Source organism: Hylobates moloch, unplaced genomic scaffold (genome assembly GCF_009828535.3).
Source record: "Hylobates moloch isolate HMO894 unplaced genomic scaffold, HMol_V3 SCAFFOLD_3, whole genome shotgun sequence".
Lineage (NCBI taxonomy): Eukaryota > Metazoa > Chordata > Mammalia > Primates > Hylobatidae > Hylobates > Hylobates moloch.
Genome location: NW_026652278.1, coordinates 65,541,198 through 65,566,440, shown reverse-complemented (window position 1 = coordinate 65,566,440; position 25,243 = coordinate 65,541,198). Strand labels below are relative to the sequence as shown.

At 46.4% G+C, this 25,243-nt stretch overlaps 1 protein-coding gene across 2 annotated transcripts in view; it reads left to right on the top strand.

The window, feature by feature from the left end:
- The window catches only part of NPFFR1 (neuropeptide FF receptor 1), a 37,477-nt gene extending 20,360 nt beyond the window's left edge, over positions 1-17,117 (top strand). Inside the window, exons 3-4 of one of the 2 annotated variants that reach the window (XM_032170598.2) lie at positions 3,406-3,505; positions 8,632-17,117. In XM_032170598.2, the coding sequence (XP_032026489.1) occupies positions 3,406-3,505; positions 8,632-9,502 (971 nt within the window). In that variant the 3' untranslated portion in view covers positions 9,503-17,117. The remainder of the gene's footprint in view (positions 1-3,405; positions 3,506-8,631) is intronic. The other variant, XM_058435779.1, reaches the window with a different exon arrangement.
- Positions 17,118-25,243: the final 8,126 nt, after the last annotated feature.

The following is a 25,243-nucleotide window of genomic DNA, read 5'->3' as shown; positions in this document are numbered from 1 at the left end:
TGCTGGGATTACAGGCATGAACCACTGCGCCGGCCTCTTTTTTTTTTGAGACAGTCTCACTCTGTCATCCAGGCTGGAATGCAGTGGCACGATCATGGCTTACTGCAGTCTCGACCTCCCTGGGCCCAGGTCCTGGGACTACAGGCATGTGCCACCACGACTGGCTAATTTTTCTATTTTTTGTAGAGATGGGGTTTTGTCATGTTACCCAGGCTTGTCTCAAACTCCTGGGTTCAAGCCATCTGCCAGCCTCAGCCTCCTAAAGTGCTGGGGTTACAGGAGTGAGGCACCATGCCCAGCTTTTTCTTCCTTTCTTTCTTTTTGTTTTGTTTTGTGTTGTTTTTTTTTTTTTAACTCACATACAGAAGGTTGAGTCATTCATTGAGTTTATAGTTCATGGCACTATGTGATTTCACTCTGTTGCAAAGCTCTTCTTTTGTTTATTTGTTTCCTTCTATATACCTATTCCACTCTGCATCTCTTCTCTGATCCATAGGCAGCCATTCTGTTATATTTCTGTCTTTTGTATGCATTCTTAGAAAATGTGCTGTGAATGGCCGGGCGTGGTGGCTCACACCTGTAATCCCAGCACTTTGGGAGGCCGAGGTGGGCGGGTCACAAGGTCAGGAGATTGAGACCATCCTGGCTAAAACAGTGAAACCCTGTCTCTACTAAAAAATACAAAAAATTAGCTGGGCGTGGTGGTGGGTGCCTGTAGTCCCAGCTACTCGGGAGGCTGAGGCAGGAGAATGGCGTGAACCCAGGAGGTGGAGCTTGCAGTGAGTGAGATCGCACAACTCCACTCCAGCCTGGGTGAGAAAAGAAAATATGCTGTGAATGTATGCATGTTTTACATTTAAATATTTTTGTTAAGATGTAATTTAACATACATGAAAATCTGCCTTTTTAAGTATATAGTTCCACAAGGGTTTTTGTTGTTGTTGTTGCTTTTTAAAAAGACACAGTCTTGCTCTGTCACCAAGGCTGGAGTGCAGTGGTGAGATCATAGCTCACTGTGACCTCAAACTCCTGGCTTCAAGAGATCTTCCCACCTCAGCCTCCCTAGTAGCTGGGACTACAGAAATGCGCCACCATGTGTGGCTAATTTTATTTTTAATTTTTGTTTTTGTAGAGTCAGAGTCTCACTATATTACCCAGGCTGGTCTTGAATTCCTGGGCTCAAGCGATCCTCCTGCTTCTTCCTCCCAAAGTGCTGGGATTACTACACCTGACTGAGAATAGTATTTAGAAGCCAAGAACTGGGTTCTAGGTGTGCTCATGGGTATTGGGGTGTCATTGCTTCTAGGTGCTCTCAAGGGACAGTGCTAGGAAATATATGTATACTAACAGAAATATTTAACCCACATATCTTTATTTCTATATCTGTCCATCTGTATGTGTATTAACATGAGTTCAGACTGATACCTCTGATTCTAACCCACTGTCACAGATTCATTTTAACTTGATCCTCTTCCTTATTGGTAACTTCATTTTCAGACAGTGAGAAATCTAGCTGCATTTATCTATAACATATTTACTTATTTGTTCAATCTTAGTATGCACATAAGGTAGTTTCATTATTGCTAACATACTTCTGTGATTTGGGTTTGCCTGATATTTTCCCATAATTAGATCCAGTTTATTCAGTTTTGTCAAGAATATACAAATTTAGTAATGACAGTACAGAATTTGTATAGAGTTCTTTTTGCTGTTATAGTGTACAGTCAAAATGCTGTTTTGCAAAGTTACTCCAGTTAGTGTGTTTCTTCTTCACCCCTTCATTGTAAATATTATTCAATTTAAATAAAATATTATTCATTTGTAATACAATTAGACTTATTTGTTAATGTTCGTATTTCACGTTGGGTCCCCCCTCCCCAACCACATCCTGATAGATGTTAATTATTTATTTTTGAGTAAGTGATACATTGCCATGATTCTAAAAAGTCAGAACCATACAAAGATATACTCAGAGAGGCATCACTCTCATTATCTCGCCTATCCCATTCATCCACAGCAATGGCCACCAGCGTGAAAATGGAAGCTTATTTCTACCCAGTTCTTATCTTCTCTCTGTATAGATAGCTAATCTCATTATTCTGATTTATCTTTTCTGTATTTCTTTGGTACAATGAGAAAATAAGCATATATTTTCTTAATTTCTTTTTTCTTACATGAAGGGTAATATACTACAGGCAGTCTTTATACTTTGCTTTTTGCAAACCACATGCCTGTGGTTCCAGCTACTCAGGAGGCTGAGGCAGGAGAATCATTTGAGCCAGGAAGTTGAGGCTGCAGTGAGCCATGATCACACCATTGTACTCCAGCCTGGGTGACAGAGCGAGACCCTACCTCAAACAAAACAAAACAAAACAACTGATGTCTGGGTCCTATCACTAGAGATTCTGATTGTAACTGGCCTGGCATGGGTCTGAGCATTTGTTCTTTGCAAAGCTCTCCAGATGATTCTCGTGAGCAGCCAGTGTTGAGAACCACTGGCCTAGAACCTGAGACAGGGCTGTGGGAGCAGAGAGCCAGGCAGGGCTGGACGGTCTAAAGCTCATGGAAAGAACTCATTGGTCAACATAAAGAAAATCTCACTAATACTGTTGACCCTTGAACAACATGAGTTTGAACTGCATGGGTCCATTTATATGAAGGTTTTTTCAACTAAATGCAGATTAAAAATGTAGCAAAACCCACGTATATTAGGCCATTCTCATGCTGCTATAAGGACATACTTGAGACTGGGTAATTTATAGAGGAAAGATGTTTGACTCACAGTTCTGCAGGGATGGGAAGGCCTCAGGAAACTTACAATCATGGTGGAAGGGGAAGCACGTCCTTCTTCACAAGTCAGCAGGAGAGAGAAGAATGAGAACAGAGTGAAGGGAGAAGCCCCATATAAAACCACCAGATCTCATGATGAGAACTTACTCACCATCACAAGAATAGCATGGAGGAAACCACCCCCATGATTCAGTTACCTCCCATGGGTCCTTCCCATGACTCGTGGGGATTATGGGAGCTACAATTCAAGATGAGATTCGGGTGGGGATACAGCCAAACCATATCACCATGTATATACAGAGGGCTGCCTTTTTCTATACAAAGGTTCTGCAAGGCTGACTGCAGGACTTGATTATGTGCGGATTTTGGAATACTTGGGGGTACTAGAACAAATGCACTGTATAAATGAGGGGATGACAGTAGTGAGAACTGTCCATGGTTTTATGGGCTGGTTGGTTCCTCATTTCTGAAAGTGTGCAAGCAGAGACCAGATAACCCCTAGCAGGACATGGAGGAAAGATCCAAGCTCAGAGGGGACCTGGCTTAGAGGGCTTGGGGTCTCTGGCTCTTGATGTGTGGGCATCTCTCACTCTGTGGGGGCCTCTGTCATTGCAGGGTGGCCCTTCGACAATGCCACGTGCAAGATGAGCGGCTTGGTGCAGGGCATGTCTGTGTCAGCTTCCGTTTTCACGCTGGTGGCCATTGCTGTGGAAAGGTGAGAGGTTTCCTGACTGGATTATCCCTGGGCCAACTAGGGCTTGGCATTAAGAGGAGCCACTGCCTCTAACGCTGGGTTGGCTGGAAGGCTGGGGCTGCACCGTGGTAAGTGGGGCTAAATCCTGAGCCGCAAGGAGAAGGGCTGTGGGCCCAGCTGCCCTCTCCCTAAACTTGGGGAACCTGATGGGGAAACTACCACTCCCTTCTGGAAGGCCTGAAGGCAGCCTTAGTTGGCTTTTGTTGGGATTCCTGGGGCCTGTGAGGAGCTCAAGAGCAGTCCTCATTTCCTGAGTGGCAGGAATCCTGCCACCTCTAAGTCTGAGCCAGGTGAGCCACAGCTAAGGGGGCAAGCTTATGGGTAGGTCTTTGTATGGCTGGGGAGGAAGAGTTTCTCCCTGCTCCTTCTGCTGTCCCCAGTGGCTCCTTGCTGGTTCCCGGCAGCCCAGGCTGTACTCAATCCCCATGTTCACCCCTTCTGGTCTCTCAGCCTCATATTCCGTCAGATTCCCTGGTAAGTATAAGTCTATCATGTGGCCAAAGGTATAGAGCAGAGCCAGGGACAAGGAGGCTTTGCACTCAATAAAGCCCTGAACGCAGGAGGCCTCCATATTGCACTACATGAGTGCTCCTCCCCCACAGCATTGTTAGCAGTGGAAGGGCACCTACTGGGTGCTTCACCCCAGGGAAAGGTGGGCAGGCAGATCAGCTGGAGGTGTGCTCACTCCTGCCTTGGTGTATCATGTTGGGTGGGTCACCTAACTACTCTGAGCCCTTGTAGTCTCATCTGTAAAATGGTAGCTACCCTGCAGGATGGTTGGGAGGCTTCAGTGAGCTCCTGCTTGTAAAAGCTTATGCACAGTTCCTGGCATAGAGTCCAAATATCAGTTGCTAATAGTATTTTGTTTCTTCTGCACACACCATCCGCTCCTCCTTGTTCTCTACCCAGCATGGGCATATCTTAGCCCTGCCCTTTGTGGAATCTAGTGTTCACATCCTCTCTCCACCTCAAGCCCAGTTTTTTGTAACTCGGTGAAGTAATGAAGTAATGAAGTAACTCAGTTGGAGTAATGAAGTGGGTTCTACTCTCCACAAGGCCACTCACTAGCTGGGTGATCAGAAGTCCCTTCCCTTCATTGACCTTTGTTTCGTTATCATTGTTGAATGAAATGAGAGTGTACAACTTCTCCCAGTGGTGTTTGCAGTACTCTTCAAGTCCCACCTCATCAAGGAAGCCTGCCCAGATTACCCCAAGATTCTCCTCCACCCATTTACTGCTATTGCACTCATAGCCAGTACTACAGGCTTTAAGAATTATTTATTCTCTGGAGATTTCTTTTCTTTTTTTTTTTGAGGGGGGAGACAGAGTCTTGCTCTGTCACCCAGGCTGGAGGGCCATGGCGATCTTGGCTGACTGCAACCTCTGCCTCCCGGGTTCAAGCCATTCTCGTGCCTCAGTCTCCGGAGTAGCTGGGATTACAGGTGTGCACCACCATGCATGGCTAATTTTTGTCTTTTTAGTAGAGAAGGGTTTCACCATGTTGGCCAGGCTGGTCTCTAACTTCTGGCCTCAAGTGATCGACTCTCCTCAGCCTCCCAAAGTGCTGACATAAGCCACTATTCTCTGGAGCTTTCTTCAGTGTGTGAAGTATGAAGCTAATAGGTAAAAGTCATATAGGTTGAGATAACAAGGCCTGAGTCAGGCTGCGGGAGAGGTAAAAGGTCAGGCTATCAGGCCAAAAACTGGGCTGGCAGGAGGGCCGGACACAGTGTAGTGAAGTGGAAAGGACACTTGACTGAGAGTCAGCTCTAGACCTATGTTCCAGTGCAGGTTCTAACTCTAAACAGCCACGTGACCGTAAGACCCCCCCATGGGCAAGATTTCCCCTCCATTAAACAAGTAAGATTGACTGGACATTCTTCACGTTTCTATTTTCTGGCATCAGTAGATGACAGAAGCCATTCTGGGGAGCAGGAGACCCTCCTTTTTCCTCACTATTAAGCATTTGAAATGTCTCAAGAAGTGTGGTGAGTGTCATCTCACTTAATCTTCATAACTACCCCACAAAGTAGGTCATACTATTGGCTTCATTTTACAGATGAGGAAACTAAGGCTCAGAAAGTATTTTAAGTAACTTCCCCTCTGGTCATTCATGCATTTGTCTAATCACACCCTAGGAATAGTGAGATGAAAAGTCATGGCATCTGCCCTCAAAGAGCTTGCAGTTGAGCAATCATCTTTGAACTACGCTGCAGGGGGACGTTTTTACTTCCACCTACAGCAGCTGTTTTCAATTCTGGTTGCACAGTAGACTTCTCCAGGAGCATTTTTTTTTTTTTTTTGGAGACAAGGTCTTGCTCTATTGCCTTGGCTGGAGTGCAGTAGTCTGATCATGGCTCACTGCAGTCTCAACCTCCACCTCCTATGAAGGGGTGGCCTGCCCCTCCACACCTGTGGGTATTTCTAGTCGGGTGGGATGAGAGACTGAGAAAGAGAAGTAAGACACAGAGACAAAGTATAGAGAAACAACAGTGGGCCCAGGTGACCGGCACTCTGCATACCAAGGACCTGCACCAGCACCGGTCTCTGAGTTCCCTCAGTTTTTATTGATTATTATTTTCATTATTTCAGCAGAAAGGAATGTAGTAGGAGGGCAGGGTGATAATAAGGAGAAGGTCAGCAACAAACGTGAGCAATAGAATCTATGTCATAATTAAGTTCAAGGGAAGGTACTATGACTGGACGTGCACGTAAGCCAGATTTATGTTTCTCTCCACCCGAACATCTCAGTGGAGTAAAGAATAACAAGGCAGCATTGCTGCAAACATGTCTCACCTCCCACCATAGGGCGGCTTTTCTCTCATCTCAGAATTGAACAAATGTACAATCGAGTTTTATACCGAGACATTCAGTTCCCAGGGGGAGGCAGGAGACAGTGGCCTTCCTCTATCTCAACTGCAATAGGCTTTCCTCTTTTACTAATCCACCTCAGCACAGACCCTTTACGGGTGTCAGGCTGGGGGACAGTCAGGTCTTTCCCATCCCACGAGGCCATATTTCAGACTATGACATGGGGAGAAACCTTGGACAATACCCCGCTTTCAAGGGCAGAGGTCCCTGCGGCTTTCCACAGTGCATTGTGCCCCTGATTTATTGAGACTAGAGAATGGCAATGACTTTTACCAAGTATACTGTTTGTAAACATTTTGTTAACAAGGCACGTCCTGCACAGCCCTAGATCCCTTAAACCTTGATTTCATACAATACATGTTTTTGTGAGCTGCAGGTTGGGTCAAAGTGGCTGGGGCAAAGTGGCTGGGGCAAAGCTACAAATTAACAACATCTCAGCAAAGCAATTGTTTAAAGTACAAGTCTCTTTCAAAATGGAGTCTCTTATGTCTTCCCTTTCTACATAGACACAGTAACAGTCGGATCTCTCTTTCTTTTCTCTACACTCCTGGACTCAAGTGATTATCCTGCCTCAGCCTCCTGTGTAGCTGGAAGAATAGGCAAGCATCCCCTCGCCTGGTTAATTTTTTTGGTAGAGATGGGGTTTCACCATGTTTCCCAGGCTGGTCTCCAACTCCTGGGTTCAAGTGATCCTCCCGCCTTGGCCTCCCAAAGTGCTGGGACTATAAGTATGAACCATGGCACCTGACCCCAGGAGCTTTAAAAACAAAAACAACAGCCAGGCGCGGTGGCTCACGCTTGTAATCCCAGCACTTTGGGAGGCCAAGGCAGGCGGATCACGAGGTCAGGAGATTGAGACCACGGTGAAACCCCGTCTCTACTAAAAATACAAAAAAAAAAAAAATTAGCCGGGCGTGGTGGCGGGCGCCTGTAGTCCCAGCTACTCGGAGAGGCTGAGGCAGGAGAATGGCATGAACCCGGGAGGCGGAGCTTGCAGTGAGCCGAGATCGCGCCACTGCACTCCAGCCTGGGCGACAGAGAGAGACTCCGTCTCAAAAAAAAAAAAAAAAAAAAAAACAACCAAAAACAACAAATAACAAACAATGCTAAAACCACTTTCTGGACTAATTAGGTTGGAATCCTTGGCCTGAATAAATAGGCACACATTTTGTCTTTGTTGTTGAAATGCTTCAGGAGAGTCTCATGCACATGGAGGGTTTACAGCTACTGATTTGTATGACATATGAAGCAAGACAAATCTGGGTTCAAGGCTGGTCCTTGCAACTTGCTATGTGACCTTGAGCCAATTGCTTAACACTTGAGTCCCAGTTTCCTTGTCTGTAAATCAAGAGTGTAGTAACTATCTTAAAGGCCTCACCTTTAAAAAATAATAAAGGGTGTAATAACAGATGCTGAGTTGTCCTTATGAGGAAATAAATGGTGCAGACTTGTCTTTGCATTGTGGAGATACTGATACTATGGCCAAGATGACATAGGGACAGCCTGACATGTAGGCTCTACATCTGACCTCCTGAGGTTTTCTGGAGAATCCATAAGGAGAAACTGTGTTATTTGACACACCTAATCGTCTTTCTCAAGGACAGACTGCGTACTCTGATCGCTCTGCTAGCTGCCAGCTATCAGTTTACCCCCAAATGTACACAAATGGACCCGTGAGGAGGCTCACACCTGTAATCCCAGAACTTCGGGAGGCCGAGGCCGGAGGATAGCTTGAGCCCAAGACTTTGAGACTAGCCTGGGCAACACAGTGAGACCTCATCTCTACAAAAATTAAAAGAGATTAGCCGGCGTGGCAGCGCATTCCTGTGGTTCCAGCTACCCAGGAGGCTGAGGTGGGAGGATCACTTGAGCCAAGGAGGTGGAGGCTGCAGGGAGCCGTAATCGCGCCACTGCACTCCCGCCTAGGCGACAGAAGGAGACCCTGTCTCAGGAAAAAAAAAAAAAAAAAAAGGAGAAAAGTGCAAAAGTGCACACAGGATTCATTGTTCCCACACGATCTGCGGTTTCCTCCTCCCTTCTCATAAATCCTGTAGCTCCCTTTGTTCTTTGACTACTCAGCCAATTCAGGTCTGAGCTGTTCTTCGACGCCGCCCTAGATGCGATGATGAAGGTCAGGTGCCCGCATCCCACCCGCCGTCCCCTCGCAGGGGCCCTAGGACCCACTCAGATCCCGCCTCTCTCTCTCCCCGCTGCAGGTTCCGCTGCATCGTGCACCCTTTCCGCGAGAAGCTGACCCTGCGGAAGGCGCTCGTCACCATCGCCGTCATCTGGGCCCTGGCGCTGCTCATTATGTGTCCGTCGGCCGTCACGCTGACCGTCACCCGTGAGGAGCACCACTTCATGGTGGACGCCCGCAACCGCTCCTACCCGCTCTACTCGTGCTGGGAGGCCTGGCCCGAGAAAGGCATGCGCAGGGTCTACACCACTGTGCTCTTCTCGCACATCTACCTGGCGCCGCTGGCGCTCATCGTGGTCATGTACGCCCGCATCGCGCGCAAGCTCTGCCAGGCCCGGGGCCCGGCCCGCGGGGGCGAGGAGGCTGCGGACGGGCGCGCAGCGCGGCGCAGGGCGCGCGTGGTGCACATGCTGGTCATGGTGGCGCTGTTCTTCACGCTGTCCTGGCTGCCGCTCTGGGCGCTGCTGCTGCTCATCGACTACGGGCAGCTCAGCCCGCCGCAGCTGAACCTGGTCACCATCTACGCCTTTCCCTTCGCGCACTGGCTGGCCTTCTTCAACAGCAGCGCCAATCCCATCATCTACGGCTACTTCAACGAGAACTTCCGCCGCGGCTTCCAGGCCGCCTTCCGCGCCCGCCTCTGCCCGCGCCCGTGGGGGAGCCACAAGGAGGCCTACTCCGAGCGGCCCGGCGGGCTTCTGCACAGGCGGGTCTTCGTGGCGGTGAGGCCCAGCGACTCCGGGCTGCCCTCTGAGTCGGGCCCTAGCGGTGGGGCCCCCAAGCCCGGCCGCCTCCCGCTGCGGAATGGGCGGGTGGCCCATCACGGCTTGCCCAGGGAAGGGCCTGGCTGCTCCCACCTGCCCCTCACCATTCCAGCCTGGGATATCTGAGATGGTTCAGGGAGGGCGGGACGCTGCCTGAGGGCCCCGATTGGACACGAGATACATGCGGGCGACAGCGGCCTGGTGTGGTTAGGTGAGGATACATGATCCCTTCCTCTCCAGAGCCAGGCAGTGGTGGGCAGCTGCTGGTGATGTCTTCTCTGCTGCCTTCACCCTCAGTAGAGGCAAATGCGGGGGACGGGAAGGAACCAACTTGCCCTATGTGGTGGGCTTGACAAACGTCATCTCACTGAATTGTCACAACGCTTTGGAGGTAGGTTTTCTTCTCTTCCTTCTACAGATGCAAAAACTGAGGCCTGGAGAGGAGACGTGACTCGCTCAAGTTTCTCAGGTGGAAATGGCATGCGAAGCTATCTGACTCCAATACCTGTGTGGTTTTTATCATCTCCAGCTGGCTCCAAGAGGGCCCGGTAAGGTAGAACACTGTGAACTGAGTAAGTCCTAATTAGGCAGCTAGGAAGAAGCGAAAAGCAAAGCCGGCTTGTCACTTGATGCTTTGTGTCCATGTGAGGGAGTCCCTCATGTTCCGTTACTGAAGCCACTCCCCTTGATCCTTTTCTAGAAGAACATGGTGTGCCCCCGCTGCCGGCTCTAATGTGTTGGTTTGTCTTGTTTGTTCCGAGAAGTTCCAAGAAGCCATTGTCCTCAGAGGATGGCAGCTTCAGAACGAGCCTTGGGGAGGCTGACACAGTTGCAGGGCACTCTAGGTCTTGCCCTCTGGGTCTGAGCTTAGAGAACGGAGGAGGGACTCCCAGACCCAGGCAAGAACTTACAATGCCACAGACACTGTAATGCTGCAGGGCCACAGGAGGTGTCCTTTTACGTACTCATAGACAACGGGAAGCACAGTATGCATTTTCCACATTGGGAAACACATCTGCTCACTGGGGCTGCAGGTACAAAGCCTTGCCCAAGGTCTCTCTCCTCCCTGCTTCCTGGGAGGGAGAAGTTGGTCAACGGAAGCTGCAGCCGGAGTACCATTTGGAGACTCCTGAAGGACACACACTAAACTCTTCCCCAGCACAAATGACTTGTGTACCCTAAAGAGGTACCAGGAGAGCCCTGTTTACTCTGGCTTTCCCCCAGCACCCCAGCATCAACTTGAAGAAATGTGGCTTCTTTCCAGGAGACGGGAGCACATGGGATTGCCTTGGAGGGTCCTTTCACACGCCCCTTCATCTTGCAGTTAACTGGACATTTCCCCCCACCTCTATAGAAAACATGATGTTGCTAGAAATTTAGTAAACAAAAGAAACGTTTCCAGGGGTCGGGGCTCTGAGGCTCTGTTCCCTTAACTGACACACAATCACTGTTTACTGTTTGCTCCACTCTAAGTTCCAGGTTTAGGGGCAGAAGAAAATTCCTAAGCAGTTGTACAATACATTCTCCAAGCATGTACCCGGACACCGTCTCATTTAATCCATAGTAATGAGGTTGAAGGAGATTGAATGTTATTGTCATTTCACAAAGTGACCGAAGCTCAAAGGGGCCAAGTTTCCAGGGTCACAGAGGGGCAGGATTTAGATTAAAATTTGTCTTCTGATTGTTCTTCCCATCCAGCATGCTGCCTTTCAAGGAAGGTGGACATGACGGGAGAGCTGGTAATTTCCCCAAAGGTTTTTTGCCTAACAGTGAACCAGAATGCCTACTCCTGGTGCCCAAACTCTTGGTCTGGGGAAGAAATCTATTGTGTTTACTCTCTTAATGTCCAGCCTGAGTCATTCTTGCCCTGGTGCTGAGCAGGTTGCCAAGAGCCATCATGACCTTGTCCTGGTTCTGGGGGTGATGGATGAGGGTCTCAGAGAGAGTATGCCATTCTGCCCCTCAGTGGTATTAGCTGGTGCCATGCATGTCTGGTACTGTATCAGTGTCATGTGTCACATGGGCCAGAGAGTTCCCGGCTGGTTCTGGGCTATTTATTGTGAAGAAGTCTGACTCCAGGCTCTAAAAGTAAGCCAGAGAAAAGGCCGTTTCAAACCCCAAATGCCTATCCCTATGGCTGGGTGGGAACTGTCTGAAGACACCACCTGGTGTCTCCTCTGGGGTGTGTTTCTCCATTAGCATAGCCTCCCCAAGTACCAAATCAGCACTTGGGGCTGGGGGCGGGTATGGATACCAAAGTACTCACTCAAGCCAACCTTTCCATCACAGCTCCTTTGTCTTCCCCCAAAAGATGTCATGCTTTGAAAGGTTATAACTGCCCAAGAAACTCCTTCAACTCTCGTTGAAGGTCACAATTAACATTTTGCTGTTATTTTTGTTTCTTCTAAAAAATCAATCAGAGGCTATGCCTGCCCATTCAGATCTGAGTGATAACAGGCATGACTTAATGCTTTAATGAAGCAGTGAAACGTTGTGGGTATGTAGGGAGTTTGTTTCTTTGTGGTTGTGGTAAAATATAAATAATATAGAATTTACCATTTTGGCCATTTTTAAGTGTACAGGACTGGAATTAAATATATTCACATTGTTGTATAACCATTACCACTATCTGTTTTCAGAATTTTTTATTATCCCAAACTGCAACTCTGTATCTATGAACAATATCACCGCATCCCCTCTCCTCCTAGCCCCTGGTAACTACTATTCTACTTTCTGTCCGTGAATTTGGCCACTCTAGGTACTTCTATACAAGATGAATCATACAATACTATCCTTTTTGACTGGCTTCTTTCACTTAGCATAATGGGTTCAAGGTTCATCCATGTTGTGGCATGTGTCAGAATTTCTTTCATTTTAAAAGCTGAATAATATCCCATTGTCTAGATAGTCCTCATTTTGTTCATTCATCCATCAGTGGACACTTAGGTTGTTTCTATCTTTTGGCTACTGTGAATAATGTATGGAGTTTTTAGATGCTAGAAGTAGTTCCTGACAATAGTGCCTGTGTGAATCCTGAGGACAGAGACCCCAGGTTGGGAACCAGGGTCTCTCCCAACTTACCATTTATGGGTGATAAAACAGAGGCTTTCAGGACAGCTGTGATGTGTCTCACTTCCCTGTGTCCACCCCAGCTGCTCTGGGCTTCTGCTGGGCTTTACTTCCTGACTCGAGTGGCTAGAAAATTGTACGTTTCCTCTACAAGATGTTTTTATGAAGGTATTTTATAATTATAGATTTATTATCCTCACTGGATTCCTATGTTCTGACACCTGGACCCTGACGGGGCCTTGTGCAGCCTAGGCACCCAAGGGCAAGCGGTGTGGACCATTCCTGACGCGCCATCCTCCACCTCCAGGTTGGCTGGGTTTCCTAAGGTGACTGCCCTTTCATAAGCAGAAAGTTCGGAGATGAATGGGATGTGTGATGGGGGAAAAGGGCCAGAGGCCTGTTGACACTGAGCATCCCCACCCAGAGGGCCTCCTGGAGGGACTCTGTGTCCTGTCCTGCCATGTGCGGCATGAGTGGTCACACTCATTGTGGCTCTCCACTGATGAATGGCCTCTTGACTTTACCAAGACCAGGCAGCACCCAACAGACCAATGTGAGCTGGAGGCGGATGCCCGGCCTGGACCCCACAAACCACAGTCTGCCCGGCCCTGTGCTGAGGAGTCTCTCATGGGGCCTGGAGGACGCATGAGCTGATTTGCATTGGAATGGAGGGCAAAGTTGGCAAAGGAAGATGAGAGCCCCCCTATCATTAGTCTACTGTGTATTCATCCAAAAAGCACGGTGAGAGCCAAGCCCAGGGCTGGATGGACAAAGCATTGCTATTAAGCTCTGTACCTTTTTGCACCCGTTTCCTCAGCTCACCCCTCAGAAGTGTCACTGATGAAAGATAGATGAGAAGGAGGCGGTCTAAATGGGCTTCATTACAACGAACAATGTTGAATGAACAATACATTCCTTGTTGAATAACCCAATTATTTATGATCATGGCATTTTATTGTTGTTTTTCTCTCTCTCTACAAAAGCCCTACATAATCATTGTGGAAATTTTACAAGATTTCAATAAGCAAAGATAAGAAAATGAAAAGCACCCAAAATCCTACCGCAAGAGATAAGTATAGCATCCTTTTCTGTGCATATATCTCTCAATATATTTAACATTCTTGGAACAGCTTTATTGAGGCGGAACTTGCATATGAAAAAATTCATCCATCTTAAGTGTACTGCTTGATGAGTTTTAACAATTGTATATAGTTATGTCCCTACCACACTGAAGATATTTTCATCATCCTAAAATGTTTCCTTGTGCTAATTTATAGTCACTCCTTTCCCATGCTCTTGATTCCAGAAAACGATGATCTGATTTCAGAATGTCATGTAGATGGAATCAGACAGTTTGCAGCCAAGTCTGGTTTCTTTCACTTAAAATGATGTTTGTAAGATTCATTCATGCTGTAGCATGTATCAGTAGTTTTTCCTTTTGATTGCTGAGTACTATTCCACTGTATGAATAGATCACATTTTGTTTATCCATTCATCAGTTGATAGACATTTGGTTGTCACCAGTTTTTGGCTATTATGAATAATGTTGCCATAAAAATTCATGTACAAGTCCTTATATGTATGTTTTCCATTTTTCTTGGGTAGATACCTAGGATCGAGATTGGTAGGTTGCATGGTCTGTGTAAAATTTAACTGTATAAGAAACTGCCAAAGTGCTTTCCAAAGTCGCTGTACCATTTTGGAAATGGTACAGCAATGTATGAATGTTCCAGTTGTTCTACATCCTGGCCAACACTTAGCACTATTAGCCTTTTGAAAATTTCCAGGCCAGGTGTGGTGGCTCACACCTGTAATCCTAGCACTTTGGGAGGCAGAGGTGCATAGATCACCTGAGGTCAGGAGTTCAAGACCAGCCTGGCCAATATGGGGAAACCCCATCTCTACTAAAAACACAAAAATTAGCCAGGCGTGGTGGCGCACACCTGTAGTCCCAGCTACTTGGGAGTCTGAGACACGAGAATCACTTGAAACTAGGAGGCAGAGGATGCAGTGAGCCAAAATTGGGCCACTGCACTCTAACCTGGGTGACAGAGCAAGACTCTGTCTCAAAAAAAAAAAAAAAAGAAAAAAAAAAGAAAGAAAAAAGAAAAGAAAATTTCCCTGATGACTAGTGATGCTGGGCATCTTTTTGTGTGCTACTGCGTTCTTATATCTTTTATTGTAAAGTATCTTCAAATCTTTCTTTTAAAAACATGATTTTGGCTGGGTGCGGTGGCTCCCACCTGTAATCCCAGCACTTTGGGAGGCCAAGGTGGGCAGACTGCCTGAGGTCAGGAGTTCGAGACCAGCCTGGTCAACATGATGAAACCCCGTCTCTACCAAAAACACAAAAATTAGCCAGGTGTGGTGGTGTGCGCCTGTAATCCCAGTTACTTGGGAGACTGAGGCAGGAGAATCACTTGAACCTGGGAGGCAGAGGTTGCAGTGAGCCAAGATGGCGCCACTGCACTCCAGCCTAGGTGACAGAGTGAGATTCCATCTCAAATAATAATAATAATAATAATAAGATTTTATTGTAGAGACTTTAGCACAAAAATTTGCCCTAAATCTAAGGGATTTTTTCTGTGAATATAATTTTTTTTTTTTGAGATAGAGTCTTGCTTTTGTTGCCCAGGCTGGAGTGCAATGGCGTGATTTTGGCTCACTGCAACCTTTGCCTCCTGGGTTCAAGCGATTTTCCTGCCTCAGCCTCCCAAGTAGCTGGGATTACAGGCACCTGCCACCACACCCAGCTAATTTTTGTATTTTTAATAGAGATGGGATTTTACCATGTTGGCCAGGCTGGTCTCGAACTCCTGACCTCAGGTGATCTGCCTGCCTCGGCCTCCCAAAGTGCTGGGATTACAGGCATGAGCCACCATGCTCTACCAATGATTTTTAAATCCATTAAGAATGGGTCTAAAGCAAGGTAAGAGGATATAGTGTGATAGAAGTAGGAGGGCTATTTGAATAGATGGTTAGGAATGGCCTCTGTGAGGAGGTGATGTTTGAGTACAGATATGAAGTGAGAGAGGGAGCCATGTGACTAGCTGGGGAAAAAACAAACCCAGACAGAGAGAGCATCATGTACACAGATTCTGAGGGAGGAGTGGGATAACTGAAAAAGGAATTAGTAGATATCAAAATGCTATTGAATTTCAATAATTAAATTTCTGGTTAACTGAAAACATGTATTCAGTGTCTATTAAAAGCCAGGCATAGGCCAGGCATGGGGGCTCATGCCTGTAATTCCAGCACTTTGGGAGGCTGAGGTGGGTCGATCACTTGAGGTCAGGAGTTCGAGACCAGTCTGTCCAACATGGTGAAACCCCATCTCTATTAAAAATACAAAAATTAGCCAAGCAGGGTGGCAGGCACCTGTATTCCCAGCTACTTGGAAGGCTGAGGCAGGGGAATCGCTTGAACCTGGGAGGCAGAGGTTGCAGTAAGCCAAGACAGTGCCACTGTACTCCATCCAGGGCAACAGAGTGAAACTCCACCTAAAAAAAAAAAAAAAAAAAAGCCAGGCATAGTACTACGTACTTTGTGTCTGTTATTTATTTCTCACTGTGGACCATAAGCTCCACGAGGACAGGAACTATGTCAATTTCACTTACCTTTGTGGATTCAGGTAGGATATTGCCTGGTGCATAGGAGGCACTCAATAAATGTCTGTTGAATGAATGAAGTAATTAACTAAGCAGGTATTTATTATTATTCCCATACAATAGATTGGAAAAGCAAGGCTCAGAGAAGTAAAGTAACTTACTGGAGGTTATATAACCAGGAGGTCCTGAAGGTGAGACTCAAACCTTAGTCTATCTGACCACAAAGCCTAGGTTTTTGCCATTCCCCAAGCTGCTGTGGTCTCTCCTTCCTACATCTGGGAAACTGAGGTTCAGAGTAAAAGAAAGAGGCTTGATGGAGGTCTCCCATAATCCTAAAAATAAAACCAGCCAGCCACAGGCTCCAGGCTGCTGTTTTGGCCATGAGACACATTTGCATCACTTTCAATGGCTTCCAAAGATTTGGGATAGAAGGAATACCAGTAGTTTAGGTAAAAGGTTTAAATTTAGTTTGACTCAATACCACATCAAGCCCTCAAAGCAGCCATGGGCTCCCCTGCCCTGTGGTCACTGAAGGAGCAAAAGCTGCTGAACTGGCTGTAGCGTCCTGCCTTGAGTTGTTTGTGTTCTCCTGCTAGCTGCAATGCCCAGGTCTTTGAATCCTGTCACCAACAAATGATGCTGTTGTCATGTGCAAGCAACCAAATTAATGTGGGTGGAAAAACCCAAGCTTAGTGATTTGGGCAAATTAGTTTATCTGTCACATAGCCAGTGGTGGTGTTAAATCACTCTCTGTTTGAGGAGTAATCACTCTCCCCCATCACCACCCTGTCTTCCTTTCGGTGTGGAAGTTAACAGCCAAGTCAATCTGTTTCAGTGACTGAGTGATCTACATTTCTGTGTTTTGACTGCCCCCCAGGAGGAGTATGTTGTGTAGTGCATTTTGTTTGTCCATAGTGCTGTCTCGTGGTCCTCCGAAGCCACCTCTAATGATCATAATTGCCTCTTTTATTCTTCTCTAGTCCTTGTCTTTGCAAAATGATTCTGTTACCTATGCTATAAATTATGGAAAATAAACCCATTATGAAAGAGTTGTTTACATTTTACTCTCCACTGCATTAGTAGTTTTTCCCTTTTGCTTCCTCACTGTGAATGAAGTTTTCAGGCAAAATAGCGATCCTTTCCAAAAAGGTAGAGAGTAGGCTATGTGACCACTAATATAACTGCAGTATTTCCATTTTGCAGATGGGTAATTAAGTTGCATGGAGGCAAAGGCATATTACTGAGGGCCCCATAGCTCCTAAGTGTTGACAGCAAAACAACATTTTAGGCTTTGTGGATGGCAGTCCAGTGTTCTTAACACAACACTAAATTACCTGTTTTGTTAACTCCACATTTATAAATATTTGTGACAGTTTAGGTGAAACTTAATTCTAGTATGTTAACATGAACTCAACATACTTAGTGTCTAATGAGTCTGGGAACATTGGACCTCTCCACAGTCCAGCGAGCAGTGACAGAAAAGAGAAAAACCTACAATCAGGTACCATTGTCGGCCAAAAAAGTTAGGGAACAGCCAGAGGGGTGTCAGAAAAGGGTTCCCATAAGAAGCATGAAATAAGTCTTAGAGACTGAGTTTGGGACCACCACTTAGAGAGGAGGGTTTGAAGCAGGAAAGGGACGCACGGAGACCTTCATCTTCTAGAGCTCATGTTGGCAGCATGTAGAGTCCACTAAAGGGAAAGGGAGCTGGAAGCCAGTAAGGCCGGAGGTATTTACAGGCATTGAGGTGAGAAATCCGGGATTGGCTAAGGCAATAGGGATAGAGAAGAAACAACAAATTCAAGAGATGTTTGAGAGATCAGTTCAATGTTGCCTGGCCTGGGAGGATGTGGCAGGATGGGTCATCACCTATGATGCTTTTAGTTGCCAGTAACAGAAACTTGACTCAAACTGGCTTAAACTAAAAAGAATATAATGGCTCACATAACAGCTAAGTGCAGAGGACTGGTTGGTCCAGGGGCTCAACAATGTCTTCAGGGACCCAGGTCATCTCCATTCCTCTGCTCTTCCATCTACCCCATGTGACCTTCATCCTCAGTCTGGCTTCCCTCAGGGTGTAGAATGTGGCCACTAGCAATCAAAACTCCTTGCTTCCTTGTTTACATCAACTCAGAGAAGCAGGGAGGGGACAGGAATCTCTATCATAATGAGTTTCTCTAAGAGCAAGCAGTGGCAAACTCTCAATGGCTCAAATTATTAGGTGAGGTACCTATTCCTGAACCCATCCCTAAGGCCAGGGGAATGCCACATTCTGAATCCCATGTTCTGGGATGGGTTTCCTGAACAGTTAATGAGGATGAGATTATAATGATTTGGACAAATCAATGCCCACCCTGGACCTAGGGTCGATCCCCAATTTAATTAGTCTGGGGAAAGGGTGAAAGGCTTTGAGAAGTTGTATCCATTAGAATGTTTTTCAGCTGCAAGAAACAGAATACCCTGAATCAAACTGGTTTAAACACGACAGCACAACAAAGTCAATTTATTATCTCACATTACAAGACCTGAGGCAGGGAAGCTCCAGGGTTGTTAATTCAGTAGTTTAATGACACCATCAAGAGTTAAGGTTTTCCCACTATGCATCTTCATTGTAGATTTATCAATATTACCTAAGTCTACCTCTCTTTCAACTTGTAAGGCAGTGGTTGGCAAATTTCTATGACAATGTCCAACAGAAGAAGAGCGGGCCTCCTCCTATGTATCTCTCATAGATGCAAGAGATCCTTTCCCAGAAGCCTCTTTCACAACTCCCCTTACATCGCTATGGCCAGAACTGTGTCACATACCCATGACCAAACCAGTCACGGGCATGAGGAATGAAACAACTGTGATGAACTTAGACTGATCAGAATCCTTGTCCAGGGCTGGGGATGGCACTGAATTAGGGGTGGTAGGTGGAGGCATGTCTCTGAGCAGAGTACTGTTAGAAAGGAGGAAGGGAGAGTGAACAGGTGTTAGGTGGGTACCACCAGTGGCTGCTGCGGAGGTCAACCAGGAAGAGCCCAGAGGAACTTCCAGGTTGGCTGACTGGGCAGATACTGCATCATTAACTGAGATAGAAGACTCAAGGGAGAGATGGTGAATTCACTTTTGAACTGGGGGAAGGGGTTGTTTGTTACCACAATATTATCTAGAAAAACTGACTAATAGAGCAATTGGTACCAAGAGCAGAATGCTGTCCTAAAATGTGTATTGTTGGCTTTGGGGCCCAGTGGTAGGCAGCAAAGAAAATGTAGCCTTTGATCACCTGGAAGACAAACAATATACTAAATAGCTTATGATTTTAGAGAGGTGGGAAACAGATTATTACGAGTGCGACTTGGTTGCTTTTAGCTGCGTTTGACAGGATTCCACAATAAACAGATGAACTCAGAAAAGAACCTGGTGATTTATAAGCAGGGATGAAAGGAAAAAGAGAGAATCCAGAAGTTCCAGGGTTGATAGATGCAACTGTTGTTCATCTCCAACCAATAAAGGTAGATATGGAGAAATGCTTTGATTTCCGAAGCTGATTAAGTCTCAACTTAAAACTTAGCCTTGGGACAGACCAAGGGGCTGAGCAACACCTCCTAGTAAGTCGTTTGTTGGATAAAATGGCTCAGGGAAAACAGACCAAAGGCATGGTTCTCCCACGGAGGCCTGTTCAAGTTACCTTAGTAATTATGCCCAGAAAGCAAAGAATTATAGGTGTGGTGATTGACACACAGTGTTGACTAGAATCAGACAGGTAAGCACTATCCAAGCTTTCAAGAGCATTGTGAAGCCAAAGACACACCATTCTGGCTTAAAAGGGACTATGACTGTCGAGGAAAAACCTTTGGGCTCTGAAGTTTCTGTGGACAGGAAGGAGGCTGAGAAAGCGACTCAATCCTCATGGAGTGGATATTTTCTATAATAGATATGGCCAAGAAGGATAATGCAGAGGGTAAAGCCAAGAGCCCCAAAGAATGATAACAGGGGGCTACTTCCAGGTAGCTGAACTGGGACCAAATGAAAGAACATTTCCTAGACACAGAAAGATTTGGAATTCTAAGAACCACTAATGTTCTTTCTGTTTATGAATGGGAGTGTTAATCTTAGTGCTTATTCTGTCTTTGACCATTGCATGTCAGATATAGGTGTGGGGTAGGGAAACCTTTTCTCTATAAAAGATTAGCTGGGTATAGTGGCATGCACCTGTGGTCCCAGCTACTTGGGAGGCTGAGGTGGGAGGATCACTTGAGCCTGGGAGGTCGAGGCTACAATAAGCTGAGATTGTGCCATTGAACTCCAGTCTAGGTGATGGAGTGAGATCCTGTCTTAAAAACAACAACAACAAAAAGATATAGATGTGGGGTGATAGGTAACATTTGCTTGTTTTTAAGTTCATACATCTCTGGATGAAGAGGAGCAGTATCTGGACATAATGTGGAAATTATCATGAGATACTAAACTTGATACCATGATTGTCTGAGACTTTTGGGTGTCACTCTTTAGGGAGAGTGAGTATGTTTTTTCTGCAAAAAGGGAGAGATGAACATTTATGACTAAGAAGGTGGGCTGTAATAGAGGGTATTATTGTTCCCAGTTAATTGCTTCTCTCCCTGTAAGAGGATTATACAGTCTTAAACATGGTTACGCATTTGCAGTTCCCCTAGAGGAGGAGTATTCATATGTCCATGCCTAAAGTCATAGGACTTTGTGCACAGAATGAGTAAAAGTGACATATACCATTTCTGAGCAAAAGCTTGTGAGCCATTGTACGGTTTGCCATTTCTCTTTTGCCTCTGCAGCAAGACCAAGATGGGGGATACTTCTTCAGCCTGAGCTGAAAATAGGAAGGCAGATGGGGCAGAACCATAGCTGACCCATTGTCACCACCATGTAACCTGAACAAGAAATATGTGTTCATTCTCATAAGCAAATGAGATTTTTTATATTGTTTGTTACAGCAGCATAAACAGGTAAAAGTTGACTAACACAGATGGCTTCCATTTGGGCCCAGCCAATGGAGACACAGGCAGGAGACTGGAGGAGTGGTTGAGGAAGGGAAGGGGTGTGTCTCCCTTCCTTTTCTGCCCTAGGCAGCATCTCCAGCAGCAACTCTGTACAGATGAACAGGCCCACTGAGCTGCCAGCTCCACCCAGAGACCCTGCACTCCTCCCTTTGGGTGACTGTGCCCCTTCCTCCCATCTCTCCAGCTTAGAGATGATAGTGGCTTCCTGCCATTGCCAATCTCTGTTTGGTTTCTCAACTCTTCTATTACCTATTGACCAATTCCCTGCCATAAAGTTCCTGTCTTAAACACTCTGAGTAGCTTTTGTTTCTCTGGTTGACTTCAGCTGATACACCATCCTATGTACAAAGTTTGGAGTAACTTAATCTCAGATGTCTCAAACTTCGTTTGGAAAAAAGATATATCTGCTTTTATAATTTTTTTTTACCATCTTAACCATTTTTAAATGTACAGTTCAGTGGCATGAACACTCATATTTACAACCATCACCACCATCCATCTCCAGAACTTCTTTCTTTTCTTTCTTTTTTTTCTTTTCTTTTCTTTTTTTTTTTTTGAGACAGTCTCGCTCTGTTGCCTAGACTGGAGTGCAGTGGCACGATCTCGGCTCACTGCAACCTCTGCCTCCCAGGTGAAAGTGATTCTCCTACCTCAGTCTCCCGAGTAGCTGGGACTACAGGTGCATACCACCAGGCCCAGCTAATTTTTTGTATTTTTAGTAGGGACGGGGTTTTGCCATGTTGGCCAGGCTGGTCTTGAACTCCTGACCTCAAGTGATCCATCCACCTCGGCCTCCCAAAGTGCTGGGATTACAGGCGTGAGCCATGGCACCCAGCCTCCAGAATTTTTTCATCTCCGCAAACTGAAACTCCCCATCCATTAAACAATAACTACTTTTTCCTCCTTCCTTCTAGGCCCTGGCAACCATCACTCTTCTTTCTGTCTCTGAATTCCACTATTCTATGTACCTCATGTAAGTGGAGGTACACACTATTGGCCCTTTTCTTGTTTGGCTTATTTCACTGAACATAATAATAGATTTCAATATAAATTTGAAAGTTTTCATATTATAGGACCTCTAGGTGGTAGCCGACACCAAAGATATACATGAGATAACCTAGACAGAGAGTATCTCTCTAGAGAGAGAGAGAACATGAGAAATAAGAAAGACAGTGATGATTAAGATGATGAAATTAAGAAGGCTGAGAAGGAGAGTGAGAAATGAGTAGCAAAGAAGTAGGAACGGGCTGGGCATAGTGGCTCACGCCTATAATCCCAGCACTTTGGGAGGACGAGGCAGGTGGATCACGAGGTCAGGACTTCGAGACCAGTCTGGCCAACATGGTGAAACCCAGTCTCTACTAAAGGCACAAAAAATTAGCCGGGCGTGGTGACGTGTGCCTGTAATCCCAGCTACTCTGGAGGCTGAGGCGGGAGAATTGCTTGAACCCGGGAGGCGGAGGTTGCAGTGAGCTGAGATCGCACCACTGCACTCCAGCCTGGGTGACAGGGCGAGACCCCATCTCAAAAAAAAAGAAAAAAAGAAGTAGGAAGAACATGAGAAGAGAATGTAGTCATGGCCTGGCGCTGTGTCTCATGCCTGTAATCCCAACACACTGGTAGGCTGAGGTGGGCGGATCATTTGAGGCCAGGAGTTCGAGGCTAGCCTGGCCAACATGACGAAAACTCATCTCTACTAAAAATATTAAAATTAGCCAGGCATGGTGGTGCATGCCTGTGATCCCAGCTACTCAGGAGGCTGAGGTACAAGAATCACTTGAACCTGGGAGGTGGAGGTTGCAGTGAGCCGAAATCACACCACCGTACTCCAGCCTGGGTGACAGTGAGACTCTGTTTCAAAAAAGAAAAAAAAAAAAGAAGAGAATGTAGTTGCAAGCCAAAGAAGGAAATTAGAGACACCCAACAGGGTCACCCACAGCAAAGGGGACAGGATATGGACTGAAAAGTGCCACTAGATTTGGTCACTGAGTGAGAAAGATAATATTTCAGAAGAGATGGACTCCTTCTTTGTAAAACTAATGTACTTAAGAAGGTATTTTCCACCTTTACATTAATTCCTCTACCCATCCGTCCAGCAAAGATTCACTAAACATCTACTCTAGGCTGTGTACTGTGCTAGGCCCTAGGGAGACATAGTAGACCAAGGTCCTTTTGGGTCTATGGGCTCACTACACTTGCCTGCAAAGGAAAGTTACAATGCACCAGGGCTGGGTGTTTTACCAGAGCTGGTACTGACTGGCTCTCTGAATACATTCAATGAAACAAGAGCCAGTGTGCAAGTCCTGGAGGTCAGTGAGACTTTATTATCTTGCTCTGAGCTGGCAGGAGGCAAAGGGAAAGTGTATGTAGAACATTATTATTGCATCACTGCTGTCTTCTTAAGTCAGTCACAGATGAGAGTCTGGGTTTTTCCAAGAAAATTGGTTCCATCTGCTCAAAGGCAGAAAAGTGATAGACCAGATCAATCAAAAGAGCATCCCCTTAAAATATTCTTTGAACTTGATCCTACTTTTTATTCTGAAACAGAGTCTCGCTCTGTCACCCAGGCTGGAATGCACTGGCATGATCTCAGCTCACTGCAACCTCTGCCTCTTGGGATCAAGTGTTCTCCTGCCTCAGTCTCCCAAGTAGTTGGGATTACAGGCGAGTGCCACCACGCCCAGCTAATTTTTGTCTTTTTATTAGGTACAGGGTTTCACTGTGTTGGCCAGGCTGGTTTCGAACTCCTGACCTCAGGTCATCCACCCACCTTGGCCTCCCAAAGTGCTGGGATTGAAGGCGTAAGTCACCGCGCCTGGCCTTGACCCTAATTATTGACTAAACTATTGCTTCGCTAATTTTTTTTCCTGCGCTTCTGTTCTAACGGCAGTAAAACAGTGTGGTGAAATGTTCAAAAAAATCAGTGAATCACAGCCTTCTGAAAATTAGTGGGTGTCAGTGGGGCTTGGGAGTTGGATGGAGACAAAGGGAGGGACACCATAACTAACTGGAGATCTTACTAGGTTTTCATTTAATATTCATTTTTTACAATAGACATTGTTTTGAAAAAAAGAGTTTAATTCAAAATGTCATTAAGGCACATTATCTTTAATGCTCTAGAAAAAGTTATTTAAAGAAATCCTGGCCATGAAATTAAAAAAATAAATACAACCAGGCATTCTTTGAAATGTGAATAATAATTTCCTAATTTATATTTAGGATTTTGGATATACTTTTTTTCTTTTACATGTATTCCTGGGGAGGTAAGTGATGCAAATATTTGCCCACTGTCTCAATCAGACTTTAGTTTTTGGGGTCTGGCCTGATATGATGGAAAATATAAACAGGAAGATCAGAGGAGCCTGTCCCTGAGAGCACTCCTTCATGGGACTCTAGCTCACGCCTGGACCTTCCCAGTGCTTCCATCTGAAGCCCCTGGAGACCCAGGTGGGTTAAGTAGGGCGGCAGGGGTTGGATGGGGCGGGGGGGGGGGGGCGCGGGGGCGTAAATCCTCCCCCACTGGGGAGGGTGACAGTAACAACTTCCAGAGTGTTTACAAAGATACAGGCTCTGCTTCAGGCATTTGACGTGTATTAACTCGGGTAATCATCCCAGTAACTCATGAAATAGTTATATTATTATCTTCACTTCCCAGATAAGCAACGGAGTCAGAGAGATTATAGAAAGTGGAGGAGCGAGTACCTTACTGGTAGCCACTAGGGGTGTCAGTAATATGGCTCAACTTTGTTACGACGGATCAGAAAAATGCTCACCTTTAAGACCGCAAGCAGAGCCTGTCTGGGGAAGCAGGTGACTTATCAACGCCTTTTGAGATAAGGAATAGGTCTGCAGGGAGGAGTGTGTGTGAATCAAAGGTGAGTTCCCTGTGTGCGTGGTCGGCGGTCAACTCCTAGCTAGTCCAAGCTTTGAGCCTGCGCATTTGCCCTCCCGGGTCAGAGCCCAAAGCCGAAGGAACAGAGCCAGGGCCGGCGGCAGCCACGTGGCCCAGCCTCTGAGCCCCGGCTGCAGTCGCGGAGGCTGGGCCCGAGGGGCGGGGCTGGGGAGTGCGGACGCCCGGGCCTGGCGGAGTGCGCCGGCGCACGGGGTTGGCCCGGCGGGGGTGGGAACACTAGCGGAGCCGCGTTAAAGGCGCTCCCCGCCCCGCCCGCCGG